Genomic DNA, 23,006 nt, shown 5'->3' on the forward strand with positions numbered 1-23,006 from the left:
GTCTTGTACAGTAACGGCAGTCCGTCCCTCCAACAGTCTGAGGGACAGTGAACTGGCCCCCTATTTAAAAAGTTTGAGGACCCCTGGATTAGAGCCTTGCAGGACCTCTCCCAGTTCTACAAGGCATGTAAGACAGCCCTATTCTGGCTAGCTTTTGACTAAAGGATACCTAGAGCACTGAATACCATCAGACATTAACAACATTAGCCCCAAACTGTTTTAATTGTAATTTATTGAGTGCTGAATGTTGTATATTTTAATTGTATCATGATTGTTTTACTGTAATTTTATTTCTTGTGAGCCGCCCTGAGCCTGCTTCAGTGGGCAGGGCGGGATATAAATCAAATAATAATAATACCTTGTGGCTAATAGCTACTGATTGACCTCTGCTCCATATGTTTATCCAATCCCCTCTTGAAGCTGTCTCTTCTTATAGCCACCACCACTACCTGTGGCAATGAATTCCACATGTTAATTACTTTTTGCGTGAAGAAGTATTTCCTTTTAGCTGTTCTAAGTGATTTCATTGAATGCCTACGAGTTCTTGTATTGAGAAAGGGAGAAAACGTACTTCTTTTTCTACCGTCTCTATCCCATGTATAATTTTGTTAAACCTCTATCACGTTACCCCTCAGTCATCATTTCTCCCAAGTTAGAGCCCTAACCTCTTTATCCTTTCTTCATATGGAAAGTGTCTCATCCCCTTAATCATTCTAGTTACTTACTCTTTTATGCACTTTTCCAGTGCTATAATATCTTTTTTGTGTTGCAGTGACCAGAGTTGTACATAGGATTCCAATTGAGGCTGCACCATCATTTTATAAAGGAGCATTGTGATATTGGCTGATTTGTTTTCAATTCCAGCATATCATTTGCCTTTTTTGTTGCCGCCGCACACTGAGTTGACATTTTCAGTGAGTTTTTAGTTGTCTATCATGACTCCAAGATTTCTCTCCTTGTTGGTCTACACAAGTTTGGTCCTCGTCAACATGTATTTATAGTTAGGATTTTTGGCTCCAATCTGCATTATTTTGCACTTGCCCGCATTGAACTTCATTTGCCATTTAAAAGGACTAAATAATAGTAGACTGACTGCAAGAGAGGTTTCACTTTTTATTTCATATGAACTTGGAAAACACAGCTAAAAATATTTGGAATGAAGTTTAAAAAGCTGGTCTCAAATGAACATAATACAGATCATATACAATGTTGACATCTCAGATTTTTTTTTAAAAAAAAGATAAAATATCAGTGTGATTCTTTCCCTCTTAGAAGCTGTCTCATTTTGATACAAGTGAACAATTGTGAAAGCACCATAAGATAAAACTAGTGAACTTAAATAGTACAAAATAAGTCAAGCTTACTTAGTGGATGCATCTTAATCCTCCATTTAGGATGATGTATAAAATATTTTTCAGCAGCTGTGTTCGTATGAGACTTAAGTATTGTACTCCTTAAACATGTAATATATTGAATGCCTTTATAGATTTGGTGAAAGTGATCGCCCAGTATTATCTAGGAATAGAGATACAAGCTTCTGCATGTGCAGTTCAGTGCATTCTCCAGTTGATACTCATCTGAATTCCACTGAACTGACTGGATGTACTTTGTGAGAGCCAGGTGAAAATTTACAGTCTCACCAGGACCAGTAGCTGTTGCATGCATGAGAGCTGCATTGGGGCCAGCAAGTTGATCTTTTAGGTCAGGGGTGGCCAACGGTAGCTCTCCAGATGTTTTTTGCCTACAACTCCCATCAGCCCCAGCCAGCATAGCCAATGGCTGGGGCTGATGGGAGCTGCAGGCAAAAAACATCTGGAGAGCTACCGTTGGCCACCCATTTTAGGTGACCTGTGCTTATGATGGGTCATGCCACTGCACTCCCACAACGTTTATAGTATGCTGGTGTTAAAAGCAAATAATTCACTGCAGATGTGTAGAATTATTTTGTCCATTTGGTCAGTAAAGTTAAGACAAAAACCAAGATTCTTTGTTCAGATTCTTAATAAAGATATTGGTTATGATAGAAGATTCACTAGTCTCCAAGAAATGATGAGGTTAGCAATTTTGTTCTAATGTATAAGCCAGAAGAGTCTTTTTAAAGTACTAGGGATACTTTTCTTTTAATAGAGAAGTCCGCTGGTGACAAAAGCTAAGCTATTTTTTCAGAACATTCCAGTTAATCTGTAGCACCATACATTTAATTTTATTATATCAATGTTAAAGCTTTATTAGCTCATTACTTGGTACAGTAAGATAATTATTCCTATTGATTGATTATGGCAGTCTCACAGTGCAGTCAGTCAGTGATCATTGTAGTCATCCTATGAAAAACATCATAAATGAGCTTGCCACTTACAGTGCAATCTAAAATGCTCCACTATGGAAGTTAGGGCCATTGATTTCAAAAGATAGAACTTAGGTAGTTAGGGTGTTGGTCTTACTATCATGGAATGAATTTTAAACCTGTTTTAAATTATGAAAAAAGTTTTTAAATTTACTTTGGAAACAAAACAAGTGATCTGTGTTAGACTACAGTCCTAAAACTACTAACAGTGCAGTCCTAAGCAAAATTCCACTTTTTGCTGTCTCTTGTATTTAATGGACTTAGAAGTGGAACTTTGCTTGGTACTGTACTGTAAGTTTGGAAAGGTACAATATTGTTATTAGATAAATTAGGAGTAAGTTGGTTAAAGCTGGAAGCATTAGACATAAGGAATTTGGAAATACTTATTTGTGAAGAGAGGAACATTGTACATGTACACTTTTATGAATGATTATGTTTACACAAGGGAAACATCTGGTCTTTCCTAAAACCTTATTATTACCATATTTCAGTTTTGGGCCACGTGCATTAACTTCTTAATTAAATACATTTTTGTGTGTAGTATTAATGTATGATAATATTTTGTAAATAATTATATAACCCTTTAGAACTGCACAACACACAACATTTGCAACAGAAATTTAATTTTGTCTGTAGACTTTCTTTAGCTAGTCTGCTGGACATCTAGAAATAAAAATATACACACTAAGATTCACTAATCTTCTTTTGAGGGATGGTGTTAAATTTGAGCAAATAAGAAACCTGAAAAAGAGGAATGGACATATTCTGAGGAGTATAAGCCATTTGATTCATTATTGGGTAGTTGCAACCAGACTTGATCATTTTCCATGAGATCAACAACAGCACTACCAGAAGCCTGATCAAGGTACCCTTTCTTATATTCATCAAAGGTGTACATGATAGGTGAGCCATTTTTGTACAGGCCAACCCAAACATGTGTTCCTTTCACATGCACATGGTAAGCAAAGTAGTAAAGTCCTGGTATCCTACATGTGAAGATCCCTGTCCTGGGGTCATAGTGCTGTTGTCTGTTGTACAAAATTTTATCAAATCTGATAGGAACAGCTGATGTGGGATATGCTTTGGAAAGAATGGCAGTGAAAGCTGAAACAGGCATTCCAGTAATACCTTGACTTGCTCCAGCTTTGATAACTGGTACACCTGCTAGTGCCTGGCCATCTGGAAATACTGGCTGTCCAGGAGGACCAGGTGGACCTGGAGGACCTGGCAGTCCAGGCTCTCCATTGTTGCCTTTTGGACCTGGCAATCCAGGAGGCCCTATAGGTCCATCTAAGCCCTTTGTTGTGATACCAGCTGGACCAGGTAATCCTGGTGCCCCTTGATCTCCTTTACTGCCAGGGAATCCTGGGATACCTGGAGGTCCAACTGGGCCTCTTGTACCAGGTATTCCAGGTGGGCCTCTTGGGCCTGACTCACCATTAAATCCTGCAGTTCCCTTCGGTCCTGGTGGCCCCATTGGGCCAGGTAGGCCAGGAGACCCAGCACGACCAGTATCCCCTTTAGAACCAGACAAACCTGGGTGTCCTTTTGGGCCAGGAAGTCCTGGCTCTCCTGGATATCCTGATTTGCCCTCTAATCCTGGTAAACCCCTGTCCCCTTTAATTCCTGGAAAACCTGCTGGTCCTGCAGGACCTCTTTCACCTTTGGCCCCAGGAAAGCCATTTTCACCAGCTGCACCTCTCAGCCCTTGAGGGCCCATTGGACCAGGAGAACCAAGTGCCCCTGGTTCCCCTGGAGCACCAACTGGACCTTGTTCTCCTTTTGCTCCTGGTACACCATTTAGGCCTTCGGGACCTCTTTGTCCCTTCATTCCTGGTAGCCCAGGTCTTCCAAATCCTGGCAGACCAGGATGTCCAGTCAAGCCTGAAGGGCCTGGAAGTCCTTTTGCTCCAGGAATTCCTGGTAATCCTGGTGGCCCAGTTGGACCAGGTTTTCCTATTCCTGGCTCACCAGGTGGCCCAGAAGAGCCTTGGGAACCTGGGTTGCCAGGTGATCCTGGTGTGCCTGGTAAACCCCGGTCACCTTTAATACCTGGCTGTCCTGGATATCCCCTATCCCCAGGCCTCCCTACCCCTGCAAGTCCAGGTGGTCCTGGAGGCCCCTGTGCCCCTGGCAGCCCTCTTTCTCCTGGGCGACCAGGAGTTCCATATCCATTTTCTCCCTTCTGTCCATTTATGCCAGGTATGCCTGGCTCACCTTTTTCTCCAGGGATACCTCTGGGCCCTTGTGGCCCTGGGAGTCCTTGTTTGCCGGCAACAGAAATCCCTGCTGGACCAGGAATTCCAGGGGTTCCTGGTAGCCCTCTTGGCCCTGGAAGACCAGCAGGTCCCATATCTCCTTTTTCACCTGGTAGTCCTCTGTCGCCTGGTTTTCCTGGCAAACCTGGCAGGCCTGTCTTTCCAACAGCAGAATGTCCTGGTGGCCCTGGGGGACCTTGTGGTCCTGGAGGTCCTTGGCTGCCATACCCTGGTTTCCCTGGACTCCCTGTAGGTCCTGTTGGCCCTCTTGGGCCTGGTGGGCCAGGCGGGCCTTGCTCTCCCCTAGCCTGCAAAACTAAAACACAATTAAAATAATTAGGATGGTTAAGGAATTTCAAGTTGAACAACTGTCAGTATTTTATAAATTTCTAGAATAGCTGTCAGTATTTCTATTTATGCTCCCCCAAAGGTTTGTGCCACATAATAGGATATAATTCAGTTAGATGCATGGCTGCCAATCTTCATAAATAACATTTTAATGTGTTTGTTTAATCCAGACCTACTTAGGAAGTAAGTTTCAAAGTTAAGTCCATAATAATTCAAACATTATCAAAAAAGTAGGAAACCTGGACAGATAGTATTACTTCAACTTCATTCTTATCTGAAAGAAAACTTGCCAAAATTTTCCCACTTCCAAAAAATCACCCTGAATAGCATCTTTAAATGCTGTGATAGTGTGAGTGTTAACATTCTTTGCATTATGTTTTTTTCTGTGTGTGGAATGACAGAAAGTGGATTTTGATTGGATAGTTTTAAACCCCTGCTTAGCTGTGAACTTCACATAGTGATCTTGGGCTACTTCTGTTTTCCTGTTTAGGATTGCAGGGTAATTGCTAATAAAAGGAGAACATCTGTTAATATATCTCTGAGTTCTTTCAAAGAAGGTTATAATATAAACAATGCATAAATAATGGAAAAATTGACAGCCCAATTGTGTGGAATAGGAACCTTTTTGAAGAACAAGTGCAATATTTCTTTCTTGAATCACTCTACCTTCTGCTGCTTCTTTTATTCTGCAGTGTTTTGGAAGGGAGGAATAATTTTCTGAAAGCCCCTAATCCCCAAAACTGCTCCTTCATGCATTGTCTGGTATGAGAAGCCCTGGACTATCAAGGAGAAGCCCATGATCACTTTCTGTTTATGATTACTGCATCAACTATTGGGAATCTGGACTAATGTGGACTGGGTGGGAGTAAGCTCCAGCATGAGCTCTTCATACCAGACATTTCACTTTACGCAGCAGTGTTAATAGGAGTCACATGCTACTAGACTAACAAACAGTGAATCAAAATTGCCTGCTTGGCTGCATTTTTTTCAATCCTGTTTGCTGCCATTGTTTCTTTTACTACTTCAGTGCCATAAAAAAAAACCCCACCTAAGTACTTGGTCTTTTTCTTCTGGGAATAGTCACCTGAGTGATAAATGGGATGATTTTATTACCTAGTTACCTGTACACAATGTAACTGAGGTCAGTCTGAGCCAGTTTAGGCAATTTAACAGAAAATCATGGATATACTATGTAACCAAGAAGAAAAAGAAGAGAGAAGAGATTGGATTTATACCCTGTTTGGAGTCTCAGAGTTGCTTACAATCTCCTTTCCCCTCCTCTCCCCACAACAGACACCCTGTGAGGTAGGTGGGGCTGAGAGAACTTTTTCAAGAACTGCTCTTGAAAGGGCAGCTCTTTCAAGGACTGTGGCAAAATTCAAAACTGCACCAGTTGAATTATTACCCTCACACATAAAGTGTGTAAATAAGCGTTTAGTGCAATATAAAACAATACATGCAGGTGGAGTTGGGGGCATCGTTCTGTGCAACTTCTCCTAGAGAGAACAAAGACCGTATTTCCTGGATTATTTACGGTTTCGTAGGAGTAACCTTTTGTCAGTCTTCTCTCAATGCTGCTTTTACTGAAGCCACAGTACACTGAATTCATTTATGGATCAACACATGCTTTCACAAGCCAGTAGCAGAGCTGGTAGCAGAGATTTGTGAATACATGCGTTGATCCATGAATGAAGTCAGCGTACTGTGGCTTCAGTAAAAGCAGCATTGAGAGAAGACTGACGAAGGGTTACTTCTACGAAACTAAATAATCCAGGAAATACGGTCTTTGTTCACTCTAGAAGTTTCACAGAATGACACCCTCAACTCCACCCGAGGTCCGGACTGCAAAAAGCAGCAGAAGGCGACACCTCCTAGACCTTGATAGGGAAAATGGACTGGGGGAGCGACGAGAGGGTGTGCGTTCTAATGTTTTGCTGCATGTATTGTTTTATATTGCACTAAGCACTTATTTACACACTTCATGTGTGAGAGTAATAATTCAACTGGTGCAGTTTTGAATTTTGCCATTGTTAATACACCAGTGCCTGTGTTATTGTATCACTTTCAAGAACTATGACTGACTCAAGGTCACACAGGTGCATATGGAGGAGTGGGAAATCAAACCCGGTTCTTCCAAGTTAGAGTCCATACACTTAACCACTACACTAAACTGGGTATTAGATGTACCTCAGAGAGATGTAGCTCAGAGGAAATGGAGCCAATACAAACTGAGGGCAAATGCATCACTAGCAAATACTTTCAAGTCCTTTTGGAAAAAACCATTAGACTGGGAGGTGCTTTTTGATGCAACAAAAAAATATAACTTCCACTGTAGCTTTCCTGTTGGAGGTTGTTAGCCCTGACCTGGATAGTTCAGGCTAGCCCAGTCTCATTAGATCTCAGAGGCTAAGCAGAGTCAGCTCTGGTGAGTGTTTAGATGGGAGACCTCCGAGGAATATGAGGCTCATGATGCAGAGGCAGGCAGTAGCAAAACACCTTTGAACATCTCTTGCCTTGAAAGCCCCATAGGGGAGTTGCCATAAGTCAGCTGGGATTTGATGGCAAAAACCAGAAAAAAATGTTGAATGGGCTAGCATATTTTATACAAGTTTCCTTGGGCTGTACAAGCCAGCCTATAAACGTAGGTTCTAGGTTCATTTTTCAGCTTTCAGGGGGTCATATTTTAATAGGGTTGCCAATCCGCAATTGCGGATCCCCCTGTTTAGAAGCCTTTTTCCCACTTCAGGGTTATCAAAAAGAGGGGGGAGGGAAATGTCTACTGGGCACTCCATTATACCCTATGGAGACTGGTTCCCATATGATATAATGGAGAATCAATCTGTGGGTATATGGGGCATGGGGGGCTGTTTTTTGAGGCAGAGGCACCAAATTTTCAGCATCTGGTGCTTCCCTAAAAAAAAAAAAATCCAAAGTTTCAAAAAGACTGGACCATTGCGTCTAGTTCTATGAGCCCCCAAAGAAGGTGCCCATATCTTTCATTATTTTCAAATGGAGGGGAAGGCTTTGAAATGGCACGGTCCCTTTAAATGCAATAGCCAGAACTGCCTTTGGAATTCAGTTGTGCTTGTCACAACCTTGCTCCTGGCTCCACCCCCAAAGTCTCCAGATATTTCTTGAGTTGGACAATTCTATATTTTAATGATCACATTTATACCACAAAACCTAACTGACTGACTTCATTTTTTTCTTGTAATTGTATTAAAGCTGTGACAAAAGCACTGCAGTATGTAGTGCTAACTTTGCTTGTCATGTCCACAACAAAAAGTTAATTTTGAATCCTAGTTTAATATCTCCCCAATTTTTTAATTTAAAAACTCACTTTATTGAATGCTTAAGTTGGTATAGGAAACACAGAAACAAAATGAATTCATCCACCACCCCTGAATGGTGTAAAGTTAAGTTTGTCTATAAAGAAGCAATTAAATAGCCGAAAAGAGTTAAGTAAGAGTTAAGTAAGCAGACCTTAAAATACATACAATTTAAAAAAACTTAAAATGAGTTATAATTATCCATAAATTACAATAAAATAACATTAGATCTCACACTTCATAAATAATTGCAGTTGGTCAAGAATATAATAAAACAACAAATGCATTTCTGCATTTGTTGGACTTCCTTCCTCAGTGGTGCAATAGATATTAAGCTAAACAGTTTTGGATGACTATAACAACCATCTGGTAATGTATCCACATATCTCATAGTATCCAAGAGTCTCATGTTTAGAACATATTTTAGACTTGCAACTGAGTTGAAAGTGAGAATTCTTGCAGTCTCTATTAAAAAGGCTGCTTTGAAGTCCTATCACGAACATATGGAATGTAAGTAGGTACATTACCCAGTAGGGTTGCCAAGTCCAATTCAAGAAATATCTGGGGACTTTGGGGGTGGAGCCAGTAGCAAGGGCGTGATAAGCATATTTGAACTCCAAAGGAAGTTCTTGCCATCATATTTAAAGGAACTGCACACCTTTTAAATGCCTTCCCTCCTTTGGAAATAATGAAAGATAGGGGCACCTTCTTTCGGGGTCGTAGAATTGGACCCCCTGGTCCAATCACTTGGAGGGTATTTTGGGAAGAGGCACTGGATGCTATGATACAAATTTGGTGCCTCTATCTCAAAAAACAGCCCCCCAGAGCCCTGATACCCACAGATCAATTATCCATTATTCTATGGGAATTGATCTTCATAGGGAATAATGGAGTGGCCAGCAGACATTCCCCCCCCCCCGTTCTGCTTTCTGATGACCCTGAAGCGGGGGAAGGGCCTCCAAATCAGGGGATCCCCTGTCCCTACCTGGGGATTGGCAACCCTAAGCTCAGAAGGCAAGTTCACCCAGTAACACTGCTTAGAACAGCAGCCTTAATTCAGCATGCCTACTTCAAAGAGCGCTCCCAAATCAGCGTGCACAAGGTTGGGGCAGCTCTCTTCAGCAGGAAACAGAGGCACTGCGATCTTTGTTGCGCCTAGTAGGGAGTAAGCTCAGCTGAAACACTGGGATTTGCTTCCAAGTAAATGTGCAAAAAGAAGAAGATTATGAAGAAGTGGGATGACGGAAGCCTGTGGAATGCAAAACGGCTGCAAATTGATCCCAGCAGGTTCTCTGTGTAAGCGCCGGGATTGGAAAGTGAAAGAGAGGAGCCAGAAAGCGCGGGGGGGGGGGGCGGCAATCCTACAAGGGCTAGGCAGTATGCAGTTAACTTACCACTCCCCCCCCCTGCCCTGCTCCAGGAGGCCCTCCTACCTTTGTGTGCATGACTGCAACCAAAGTTCCCTTCAGAAGATCAGACGAAGGGGGCTTTGAATCTTGAAAGCTGTTTATAACCCTAAAAATCTTGGTGGTCTCTTAAGGTGTTCCTGGACTCGGCTTGGCTCTTCTCGTGCAGAGGAACTGAGCTCTCCACCTTAAGCAACTGCTCACAATGGAATCGCTTCCAGACGCCATACCCCCCACCCCACTTCCAGATTTTTGGAAACCGGGGGAAAAAGGGGCTAATCCTGGGGTCCCCCGCCAGGGCGGGAGGTTTGGGAAGCCTATTACCCAGTCAAAATGGGTAGGATAATATTTGTATCAGGATCAGAAAGCAACTGGAGGAATTTAAGTTTGCATATAAACAAGCAACAACAAGAACTTTACACACATTTATTTTTATGTCATACAGAAAAACATTTGGATGTAGAAAGACTAAATAAGATTTGGGTTGGATCCAACCAGTTTTTTCACCCTTGGCCATTTCTCTTCCTTATCACAGCGTGCAGCCTTTGTTTCTGTAGGAAAGTAGCCTTTGTAGTGGATCCAATCTTTTGTACTTCTGAGAATTGCTGAAAATATTAGGCGCCGTAATAAAATATCTAGGCTCCATGATGACCTAACACTTCAGATTTGCCGTGACTTAGTACATAAGAATCATAGCAAATTTCTTGAGAGCTGTCTTATAATAATGAAGTATTTCATAAAAATCAGTTTGGAATGAATTAAATGAAGTAAACATTCCATTTTTTGACCTTGAGAAATAAAACAGATTTGTGGATCTAGCCAACTAGATAATATAGACTTAATTAATACAACATTACAGCAAAATGAAGCATCTTGTTGGCTTTAGTATACTTGAAGTTGTGGTTTAGATATTTGGTGGCAGAGGTCTATAGCCTGAGGCTTGACACCTGTTCGTATATTTTAAGACCTATAAAAGTTTTGGAAGCTTTGCCCATAATAAGTAGAGAAGTTATGATGGGTGGAATTTGGTCTTTGTTTTTATATAGAAAACAACATTGCAAAGGCACAACAAATGACAAGTGATGTATTCACAACTTTGGACTGAATTAGTATGATGCAATCTACATTGTCATCATGACTGCTAGGGAAATTTCTCTCCACTCAGGAAAACTGAATACAAATTTGTATAAAGGGCAAACATATTTTCTAGGAATAAAAACTGTAGGAAATTGACTGTTTTTCTTGGGGTCCTTTTTAGCTACAGACTTAAAGAAAGCATGTGGCACAATCTCCTTGAGGTCGTATATGTTACTTGTACTGTGCTGAAACAGCATATAACTGGAATGACCATAATTTGCTAGATTAAAAGGTGGCAGCCCAGAGCACATTATTTATTTGTAGAAAAGAGGTGCTTTTGTTACAAGGGATTGGTTGTGATCACTTGGCTTTGACTATATTCTGAAATGGATTAAAAACTATTCACAGAATAGGTAAAAAGATGCACTGTTGATGAAATATAACAAGTAGGTTACAGAGCTAACTAACTCATTTCTTCAGGTTAAATGTATACAAATGTATTATTGTTAGAGTTATGACCCTCTATGTATTATGTTTATATTTTAAATTTGTTGTGTTTAATTGGATATGTTTTACTTATTGTTATTGCAATGTTTTAATGTTGTAAGCCACCCTGAGTCCGCCTCGTGGGATAGGGCAGGGTATAAATCACAAATTAAATTAAATTAAATTCCTTTGTGGATAGGCTGTGACTTGGGTAGAGCATCTCAGAAGCATGTCAAGTTCAGTCACTGGCAACTCCAGTTTAAAAAGATGGGGTTGTGTAGGTGATGACCTCTTTGCCTGAGACCCTGCTAGTCTGGGTAAACAATACTAACTTTGATGGACATCAGTGGTCTCATTCAGAATAAGGTAGCTTTATGTGTTAAAAAGAAATGGTACTTTTTACTGTTAAAAAGAAATGGTAATGGTAAAAAGATGTAATTTTTTTATTCAAATAATTTTACAGATTGGATTTATTATGCATTGATAAGGATTGTTCTACCAGTGTGTTTGTAAATGCATGGCTGTTTATAATTTGTGTGTGTGTGGTATGACAGTGATTTTCTAATATTTTGTAAGCTCATCACAATCGCAAAGTGGAAAAGAAACAGGTTCCTCCTGCAAGTTAGTTTACATGTTATATTTTGACAGTGAGATGAGTGCATGTATTCCTCATGAAAACACAATATCTAAAATCTAGATTTAGCATGAATGCTTTAAGGAACAAATTTTGTGCAAAGATTATAACATAATGAATTTAGAAAGTTTAGAATTACCTTTTCTGAAATAAGTGACTACCGGCGATGGGCACAAATTGGGAAAATGGTTGTCCATGTTGGTTTGTTGTTCATTTGAGTGCATGAACCATGAATGTAACACAAACGTTTCTGTTTCCCAAACTGGTTTGTTTGGTTCATTTGGATCGAGAGGTGATAGAACAGCCACTTTGCAAGTTAGAGATGACAAACTCACAGGGAGTCTTCAGGCTTTCCTCCATCCACCCTCCAAATTTGATGAAGATTGGATTTGAGATGTCCAAGTTATAGCCCCCCAAAGTAGGTGCCCCCAGGAAAGCTTAGCTCTAGCTTCAGGTTCAGTCACCGAAACCAGAGCAAGGAACACCTTCCCAGCTCAGAGAGGTGTTAAAAAAATTGTCCCACTGTGAGTCCCTCAAAGTCTCCTCTAAGTCAGCCACACAGCAAACAGTTCGTCTGCTCTCATGACAACTAACTGTTCTCTCTTTGTGCTGCCAAGTGCAAGCAGCTGAGTGGTATTATACTGGAATGTAATCTGCTCCCATAGAGCAGAATGGGAGTTTTGTGGTTGGCTCCCAGAGTTGCCAGTCAAGCTATGGACAACTGCTTTGGGCATTTTCTAGAGCTTCCCCACAAGTCCATTCCCAGCATTGCCTAGGAATGGACTGAATTGTGCCAGGCTGTCTGGAACACGAACTGCAAAAACAAACCACCCAAACCTCCATGAAAAAAAAGGCAGTTTGCTTGGGTTCAGGAATGACAAGACCAAACGTACTGGTTTGAAATGAACTGCAAACTGGCCCAGTTTGTACTCAAACCGTGGTTTGTTTTTCATTTTGTGCCCATCTCTAGAAACTACAGAAAAGTACTTCTAATTGTAGATTAAAACATTTATAATATTATAATCTTCTCTTTTCTTCTCTGAGATAAACATCGTCTTTAATTTTTTGCTGTGGTGTACTTCACCACATCCTGAAGAATTTATTTTACTGTCGGGGAAACAAGAAAGTAAAACTTTGCTTTACATGAGTAATCCTGTATCGTGGCAGAAATGGGGATTTATGAGACTAAATGGTTGCCTTGTGTTTCACAAACCAGCAGGTGGAGCCATTCAACTATATGTGAAGCATGATAATTCAGAATTCTTAGGAAAGGACTGAATCCTAATAGCTATCCCTTTCACTTTGGGGACTGTGGGACTTCCTCGCCCTTGTGAGACCTTCCTGTTTGTAATATCAGAATTACCATGCTGCACTACCGTGAGTTGTGACATGTATAAATAACACAACAGCCATGCTTAAGGAGATGCATGTGAAAAAGCTTCTCCCCCCGTCCGCCACCAGTGGCCAGGGGGGACCTGGCAACCCTGTTCAAGTTGGGAAAGACATACCTGAGTGTTTTTGTGCTTGCTGATTTTGTATTTTGCTTTAGGGATGAAAATGTGCCTTCAGATGGGCCTTTAATGAGTTAAGATTTCTCCCTATGAGCTAAGGCAAACAGTCACTCCCATGTCTTCCTGCTCTGCAAATTATGAGAAGCTGTTTTGCATACATCTGGCCTTGCAGATCTGTGAACTCAGTAAGATATGTGGAGTTTTGAATCCTTGGGTTAATCAGGGGTCAAGCATATCAACATCTATGTCTGCCAAGTGCAGCATAGAACATGACTGTTAAAAAGCTTCAGCCGGCAGCCAGTGGGAGAAATGAATGGCTTGGATCCAGTGGAAATTTCCGCTGATGGAAGCGACTTCTGCCAGTGAAGCATGACAGCCTTCCCCTTCCCACTGCAGCCCCAAATGTCCTGCAAAATGCTCACGGGTGGGGTGAGAGGGGACATAAGCCTGCCACAGAAGCAGGGAATGGGTCGAAATTTGCCTCCCTTCCATCCATGGAAATCCTCCACTGGATCCAAACCAGTACCTTTCCATTTCTGAATTTTGAAACATGCAGACACATTCTCAGAATTGCTGTTATGTTAAAAATGACCATTCGCAGATTGGTCTCTGAGGTGGCACATGGAATTATACACTTAACCCGTGTATTAGTTTATTTGGGGAAGGTGCTGTGCATTTTTGGGATGACAGTAAGCATATTTTTTTAGGCACTTCAAGTGTCCAATTAGTAATTAGTAAGACAATTCATCCTAAGTAATAAGTTCAAAGTATTTATCATATATTATTTTGCTAATTACTATACAAGCCCTGCCAGGCAAGTCAGGGATATTGTGACATTTGTGTGGCAGACTTAAGCTGAGGGAACGTTAGTTGCCCAGCAGCACCTGATGATGTCATGGCAGAAGGGAACTTTTGAGCCAGGGGTTTACCAGGTCATATGTTGCATTCCTAAACACTGAGCTGGCTCAATTTTTAAAAAAAACAAAAACCTTTTTGCTCAGGGTTGATTGAAATCCTTGCTAACACAGGAAAGAGATACTTGATTTCTTTTCCATAGTCCCTTCACACAAGCTGTACTCCCCCCGCCACCCCCCAGAAAACACACGCACACACCCCTTTCAATATGGTGCGTGATATGATCAGCAGATACAATCTAATGTAAAAGATATAGACTAGGCCAAACGTTAATGGCCGCACTTATGCACATTACTTGGTTGAATGGGAGAATGGAAACTCAAGAAGAAGTAACACTGAAGGTCAGCTAGGCTGCAGAAGAAAAACAGCTGAGCAACAGAGGACTCAAAGAAGCTGCTTTTTAAAACAATAATCTGGAAGCTTGAAAGCCTGTGAAAGATTTTTTCAAGCAAAGTATTGGTTGCTGGAGGATGAAATATTTATTAGCTGTGTCCCTCTGCACATAACACCAGGTAGCATTGCAAAGCAGGTCAACAGAGGACTCTGAACCCTTCAAGAAATCCAAATTGTTTAAGCCTAGTTTTGTCTCTGAAATGTTGGTCTCACAAATGATTTTTACATGTTTACCATGACAGTAAATAAGACTTTTATTGACTAGAATACCCATTTGATTTAAAACTTGGTATGCTCTTTCTACACTGACAGCATTCACTAAACTAATGGCATTCTTGAAGTCCAGCTACATGTTACACTTGCCCCATGAAAAGTGGTCAGGCTGAGTTTGCAGATTCTGATGGAGCACTTTGGACAGCCAGCAGCTAAGAAAAGCTTGCAGGTGTTTCCCTGGATGATATACCAAGAGAGGAGGCGCCCCTATTTGTTTTAGTCCATTTGTGTCTTCTGCCAATTGTGAACTTTGCTGAACAACAAAAAGGGCTAAAACTCCATGAGCTAGCAGCATCATTCTTGTCTTATTTGGTTACATTTTTATGTTGATTTATTTTGATATCAAATAATGATATGCTCCATCTTTAACTTGTGAATGGCTATGAACTTTAGAGAGACACAATATAACCATTTATGTTAGGAATGTTCTTCTAATGATCATAGAATCATAGAGTTGCAAGGGATCTCTAGGGTCATCTAGTCCAACCCTCTACACAATGCAGGAAACTCACAAACACTTCCCCCTAAATTCACAGGATCTTCATTGCTGTCAGATGGCCATCTAGCCTCTGCTTAAAAACCTTCTGAGGAAGACTGTTCCACTGAGGAATCGCTCTAACGGTCAGGAAGTTCTTCCTAATGTTGAGCTGGAAACTCTTCTGATTTAATTTCAACCCATTGGTTCTGGTCCTACCTTCTGGGGCCACAGAAAACAATTCCACACTATCCTCTATATGACAGCCCTTCAAGTACCTGAAGATGGAGATCATATCACCTCTCAGCCACCTCCTCTCCAGGCTAAACATCCCCAGCTCCTTCAGCCTTTCCTCATAGGACGTCTCCAGACCCCTCACCATCTTTGTCGCCCTCTTCTGGACCCGTTCCAGCTTCTCTATATCCTTCTTAAAATGTGGTGTCCAAAACTGAACACAATACTCCAGGTGATCTGGGCACTATACTTCTGTTGATATAGCCCAAAATTGCATTTGCCTTTTTAGCCACCGCATCACACTGTTGACTCATGTTCAGCGTATAATCCACTAAGACCCCTAGATCCTTTTCCTACATACTGCTAAGACAAGTCTCCCCCATCCTATAACCATGCATTGGATTTTTCCTACCTAAATGCAGAACTTTACATTTATCCCTGTTAAAATTCATTTTATTGATTTTAGCCCAGTTTTCCAGCCTGTCAAGGTCATCCTGTTTCTGTCTTCTTCTGTGTTTGCAACCCCTCCCAATTTAGTATCATCTGCAAATTTAATAAGCATTTCCTCTATTCCTTCATCCAAATCATTGATAAAGATGTTGAACAAAACAGGTCCCAGGACAGATCCTTGAGGTAGTTCACTTGTCACTCCTCTCCAAGAGGATGAGGAACCATTCACAAGCACTCTTTGGGTGCGATCTGTCAACCAGTGACAGATCCACCTAACGGAAACAGGATCCAAACCACATTTTACCAACTTGTCAACAAGGATAGTATGTGGAACTTTATCAAAAGCCTTACTGAAATAAAGATAAACGATGTCTACATCATTCCCCTGATCCAGCAAGGTAGTCACTTTCTCAAAAAAAAAGAGATCAGGTTAACGAGAAGAAATTGGTAATTTTTTTTCAGTCAATGAAATTATTTTGGTTTTCCTTCTCCCTAGCTCAATACATGAGCACTAAAGAACAGTATAAATAAGGTAGGGTTGCCAGTCACCAGTTGGGAGCAGGGGATCTCCTGGTTTAGAGGCCCTTCCCCTACTTCAGGGTTATCAGAAAGTGAGGGAGGGGAGGAAATGTCTTCTGGGCAGTCCATTATACCCTCTGGAGATAGATCCCCATAGAGTATAATGGAGAATTGATCCATGGGGCTCTGGGGATGGCTATTTTTTGAGGAAGAGGCACCATATTTTCAGCATAGCATCTGGTGCCTCTCCTCAAACCCCCGCCCCTTAGGTTTCAGAAAGATTGGACCTGGGGGTCCAATTCTGTGAGCCACCCAAAGAAGGTGCCTCTATCCGTCATTATTTCCAATGGAGGGAAGGCATTTAAAAGGCATGTGGTCCCTTTAAATGTGATGGCCAGAACTCCCTTCAGAGTTCAGTCATATTTGTCACAACCTTGCTCCTGGCTCTACCTCCAAAGTCCCCAGATATTTCTTGAGTTGGATCTGGCAACTAAATAAGGGTGGTTTTTTTTAAAACCATCAAACATATTTTATATTAACATTTAGTGCCATGGATCAGAAACAGAATGCTGAATGGCAGAAATGATAAACGGCAGCAGCACTTTAAGGAAAATAAGCATTGTTCTGATGTGGTGGGGGAGAGTAGAAATGAAATGAAATCAAATAAATAAAAATAACGAAGCACATCTGTCAGGAAGTAAATAATCACCAATTTACATGCCTAAACTGAGTTCAGTACACGAGCTGTCCTAGCCCTGGCATTTTCTGGCACTGCAGGCACTAGAGGAAGCACTGTCGAGGCTCTTCTCACGGTGGTTTGACTCCATATTTAAATCTAGCGAGATTCCCTTGAGTAAATGGGTTGTGGCGATCTGACAATGATTTGTAATTGCTTTGTGTCAGTATTAGCTGGTTTGTTTATAGCCGATCTTGAAGGATCAGGAAAACCATGCGGTATATCCTTTAGCTTACAAGTGGAGACTGGAGAGTTTTCCATGTCATTTTTCATGGAAGGCTTTCATGGAGGAGAGTTTTATTTATTTCATGCATTTTTATCCTGCACTTCCTACAAGGAGCTCCTGGAAATATATGTAATTCTCCTTTTCATTGACCCAAGGCCACACATTAAGTTTTTAGGGTTAGTGGGATTTGAACCCAGTCATTCCATTTTTCTGGGTGCTGCGTGATTCTTGATATGGTTAACATTCAAGCATCTCATTTATACACATTTCCTAAACAATAATCCTTGTGTATACAGCAACTCTTGGTCACCTTATAGGTTTACTTGTACTGTGGCCTTGCTGTTGTTCTTCTGTGGGCTGTTAGCTCTGAAGTGATAATTTTAGTAACTATCTGTTCAGAGCACTAATCCTTTAGTATTTCCAGACAACAGTTATATAGTAACAGGCATCTCTGGCTTGCATGGTGTCATAATTAACATACAAAACTATCAAGTTTACCATGTTTTAAAAGGAATCATAACTTACCATGGCTTTTTGCAATGAAAGGTAAGAAAGGTGGTCCCTTCACACTGGATTGTTTCTGGTATCGTTCAGGATAATAGCCATCACCACCACGAACAATATTCATAGACAGCAGCATCAGCAGAATGGATATTTGTAACTTCATGTCCCTAAATCCACTCTGTATTGAAGGGGAAAAATTATTATTTATTTTCCAAAAATTACAAAAAGTCAGTTTGTAGGTTTTTCTCTTCTCAAAAGGCTATAACAAAAACACATGAATTTCATCCATAGTCTTCTGTTTCAAAGCCCTCTTCCAAATTTAGCAAATTCAGTTATGTACATATTTTGAAATATCTTTTTAAAAAAGTTTTAGAACACAAACCATTGGCGGCATTAGAATCTAGTCTCATTTTGTACATGCTCAACATTCACTGCAAGCAGAATGTGACCATGGTCTACAAACATTATCAGAAATAAAAAATGAATCGCTAATTCCTTTGTGCTGTGCTGTTATGTTATGTTCCCAGCAGCTCTCTTAAAATTTTCCAAAAGGTCTCAAGTCCTCCTTACTGAGAAGCAGTAGCCATTAGAAACCCATATCTATGCAACAAATAAGCTTTCTGCAAGTAACTGTAGCCAGAATATCCTCAAGAGCCATTAATGAGCTCCTGAAAACCTCTGTCCCACTTAAATGCATTTGGAAGCCAAGCCAGATGGAATTGCAGCATACCAGCATGTTGTAGGATTACAAGTGTGCAGTAGAGCAGACTTCAGTCTTGGCTCATGTGTCCTTCTGCCACAGGTGTGCAGAGCAGAAGTTGTTATTTCAAGCATCATTCTGAGTTATTTATACTGTTTGTTCCTTCTGACATGAAGTTGCACTGTGTTGTAGCCCCACCTTCAAACCAGAGAAGTGCTAATTATGGTGGAAAGTTTCCTAAGGTAGGAATGTTATGTCAGGTTTGGTTTTTAAAAATTATTATTACAATTTTAGATGTCACTCTCACTTCCTGAATTTGCTTTCATTGTATTAGAACTGAAGGCAGCATTAACTGTTATCAGAACTTATGATTTTCCATTTCTTAAAGTGTAAGCATGTGTTTTAGCAGCATTTTTCAAAGAAATGAGTAATCCATGCTAGGGCTAAATCTCTTTGGTTGTTTTGGCAAGGAATCTTATTGAAGTCAGTGGTGAGAAATGTTTTCCAGTGTTAAGGATTTTAGAATACATGTTCTGGAGGTACATAGACTTGCTGTACAAGTTAGGAATGTGCCATATTTAGTGACTCATTTCCATATTTTTTTTTGTTATTTATTCAACTTGTATTCTGTTTTTGCCCCCCAAAAGTCCCTTTGATAGATTAATGTTTTGGTCAGATATTACCAGCCTTTCTATTGGCAAGAGAAAGAGGAAGAGTCTCTTTGACCACCAAGAAAGAAAGTTCTGGGAATTGTGTTCTCACATGAACAAAAGCCATACAGGATGGGAAACTCTACTGAGGATTGAAAATGGGTAAATTGAGCAGAAAAATCGGTAGGGCAAAACCCTTTGTATTGAAAATTTGGGCTGAGTTGTCACCAGTATATTGATTATACTAACCTCTGTCTCATGCTTCCAGTGGATCCCAGGGAGGCTGTGTGAACTGTGAACTGGTGCTTGGAGGTAGTTTTGGAATGGATGTGGGCTAATAAACTAAAGCTTAATCTGAACAAGATGAAAGAGCTACTGGTTGAAGGGCTGACCTGTGAATTGTCTCCTGGTCTGGATAAGGTTGTATTCTCCCCATTAAGGTATGCTGCTGAACCCAACATCTTTTACCAGTTTCAGCTGGTGAGCCAGCTGCGGCTTTCCTGGGCAAAAAGTTTTTGCCACTGAAGTGCAAACTCTGATAACATCTAGATTAAATTACTTGAATGGGATCAGCATGGGGCTGCTTTTGAAGAGTTCAAAAACTGCAGTTAGTATAGAATGCTGTGGTCAGATTATTGGTGGGAGTAGGTAAAAGGGGCCATATAACTCCAGTCTTATTTCACCTACCCTGACTCCTAATTTTCTTCCAGCCCCAATTAAATATGCTGGTATTGACCTTTAAAGTTCTGCATGGCTTGGGATCAGCATACTTTAAGAACTGCCTACTCTCTCTAATGCTCCCTAACAACTCCAAGCATCTTCAGGGGCACCCCTTCAATTGAGGCTAGAGGGTTGAGAACCTGAGACATTTCTCAGGATCTCATCTATCTAGCCCTTTTTATATATATATATTTTAAATAGAGAGCCCCATGGTGCAGCAAGGTAAGCTGCAGTACTGCAGTCCAAGCTCTGCTCATGACCTAAATTCAATCCTGGCAGAAACTGAGTTCAGGTAGCCAACTCATGGTTGACTCAGCCTTCCATCCTTCTGAGGTCAGTAAAATGAGTACCCAGCTTGCTGGGGGTAAAGTGTAGATGACTGGGGAAGGTAATGGCAAACCACCCCATAAAAAGTCTGCCAAGAAAATGCTGTGAAAGCAAAGTCACCCCAGAGTTGGAAATGACTGGTGCTTGCACATGGGATTACCTTTATCTTTATTTTTAAATATTTGCTCCCTTGGTGCCCTACATTGGCTAGAAACACTGCATAACAATGCTTTCAATAAAAGAAAATAATAAAACAGGGGTGTCAAACATGCAGTTTGGGGACTAAACCAGGCCTCCGGAGGGCTCCTACCAGGTCCCCGAGCAACTGGCTGCATCCTTCTCCCTATATCTTGCTTCCTTCTGCATAACAGCTAGCTTTGCAAGGCTTGTTCAATTGTACAGGAGCTACAGAGCAAAACCTCTATTTTCTCCATTGGCTGAGGCTCCTCGGGGAGGAAGTGGGGAGGAATAGCTTGCTTTGCCAGGCTCTCTCAATTGCACAGCAGAGCTACTGAGCCAAGCCTCTCTTCCTTCTATTGGCTGAGCCCCCTGCCCTAGTTCCTGGAGAAGGAAGGAAAGAGCCAGAGCTTGCTTTGCCCAGTTCCCTGGATCCCGTGGGAGAAATACAAAAAAAGCACCTTTAAGACCCATGAGTGCTAATATTTTAAGCATGTTTTAAGTTTTTTAAAATATACATATTTGTGTTTGTCTGTGTTCTTTATAAAATTTATATCTCTGCTACTTAATCTTAAATAGGTACAAACATGCCCCAGCCCGACATGGTTTGGCCCAACCAGACAAGGCCTGAACCAACAAGGTCTCTTTTATGTCAGATCCAGCCCTCCGTTCGACACCCCTGTAAAATATATTTTGAATTTCCTTGTTGCAGAATATGTAGTCTTCTGTTTTGCATGGATGATCCTCTCTTTATACATGGGTTTGAAATGCACTTGTTGTTCTGGTCCCTTCTAAGTGTATATTTTGATTCTTCCTGTACATTTAGCCCTCCACAAAGTAGTCAGAATGACTCTCTTTTCCTTTTAATTGGAGCAAGGTGGATCTTAAAATGCAGAGCCCTCTTTTGGCTCTGCCATGCTTTGTGGCCTTCGCAGGTAGAGCAAAAGTCCTATACGTATTCAGTGATGGCTCCTCTAAATTGCAAGTTTCCTGACCAAGAATTATATCAAACTTGCATATAAAATCAATTCATTCTACACTGTCATCCCCTTAAATTCCAAGATACCGGTGATAAAGTTTGATGGTTAGAAGATTTGGATGCAGATGACATAGCCAGTCATGGTAGGGATGAAATAATATCCAGGGTCCCCTCAACATCTGAAAAGATGCATCCATTATTCCCTTCCCCTCTGTGCTGTGGGAGTACATTATTTTCCTCTTTATTCTGAGTCACTATAGTGGGGCAGGACTCTTTGCCATCTGATCTCCATTGGCACCTGGGGATCTCCTGTCCAATGTGCCCATCATCCAATGTATTAGTGGTTGGTGGCCTCCTACTCAGAGGGGCAGTGCATATAGGGGGCTCCTTAGCCACAGGGGAAGTCTCCTTATCAAGAGTCCCATGTGGAAACATTGTTTTCAGCAGTGTTGTTCTAACATCTTCCAGTCTATCAGTAACTGTTGCACCTCCGAAGTAAGGCCCCTAAAGGAGCTTAACAGGTCGTCCTCCATTGTGTTGTCAAGTTGAGGGGGTTCCTTATCATTTAATAGGCTGGCTGATGTCTCATCCAAAGTAATCAACTCAGGCTCATCATCCGGAAAGGATGGGCCCTGTTGAACTGTTTCAAGTGTTTTCTTGGAATGTCCCTCTGTCGTTGTCGGAGGGAAATGTTGGTATAAATTCGGGAGGAGTGGTGTTGACAAAAACTCTGGTAGGAAGAATTCCTTTAGAATGTAAATAACATTTCTGGGCTAAAATCGTGGCAGGGAAAGTTGAGCTGCCAAATGAAAGCATAATTCTTTGATAATGCTTAGAAGAGTTTAACATTTCCAACTTGGTAAGATCCAAGGGCTGCTTTATGCCTTTAAGCAAATTCCTTAGATGCCTAATAATCAAGCGTTTTGTTTCCCAAGATTGTAGGAAGCCTCTGTAAGGGTGGATCATAAGGCACACTTTGTGTGGTTGTAAAGAAGAGACTCCTGTGTGCTCTGCCCTTTCGGCAGCCTGACTCTCTTTGTTGAGCCTCCTTTCTTTTGTGAGTTAACATGGTGACGCTCTGGCTAAGGATTTTTGAAATGCTTACTATGTCTGTTCTGAACACTGTTCCCCAATGTGTGCTACCTGCAGCATATTTCAGAAACATAGGCAAGACTGGAGGTTGTGGTTGCTGGTGGTTTCCACCCTAAAACAACAACTGCAAGAGAGAAATGGGTAAGTTGAGCACCTTCCTGAGTTACAGGCCTGATGCCACGGATGGTTGCAAATGAAACTATTTGGTTGGTGGAAATTGCAGTGTGGCTCTACACATGTTGC

At 41.2% G+C, this 23,006-nt stretch overlaps 2 protein-coding genes across 2 annotated transcripts in view; one reads left to right on the forward strand and one right to left on the reverse strand.

Moving 5' to 3' along the window:
• The window catches only part of NT5DC1 (5'-nucleotidase domain containing 1), a 186,531-nt gene that overhangs the window by 18,202 nt on the left and 145,323 nt on the right, over window positions 1-23,006 (forward strand). The window lies entirely within an intron of this gene.
• Window positions 3,048-18,976, reverse strand: COL10A1 (collagen type X alpha 1 chain). The gene is made up of 3 exons (XM_060238360.1): window positions 18,849-18,976; window positions 18,140-18,296; window positions 3,048-4,918 (listed from the first exon to the last, which is right to left on the reverse strand). Exons 1-3 carry the CDS (start codon window positions 18,852-18,854, stop codon window positions 3,063-3,065), a joined length of 2,019 nt encoding a protein of 672 aa, XP_060094343.1. The 5' UTR covers window positions 18,855-18,976; the 3' UTR covers window positions 3,048-3,062.

This window comes from Heteronotia binoei, chromosome 1 (genome assembly GCF_032191835.1).
Source record: "Heteronotia binoei isolate CCM8104 ecotype False Entrance Well chromosome 1, APGP_CSIRO_Hbin_v1, whole genome shotgun sequence".
NCBI lineage: Eukaryota > Metazoa > Chordata > Lepidosauria > Squamata > Gekkonidae > Heteronotia > Heteronotia binoei.

What these genes read in the sequence shown, in the direction of transcription:
- COL10A1 (XM_060238360.1), bottom strand. An exon ending in TTTCATTGCAAAAAGCCATG is followed by an intron (nt 4,919 to 18,139) that starts GTAAGTTATGAT and finishes ATTGTGTTTTAG; the next exon opens with TTTTGCAGGCTAGGGGAGAG.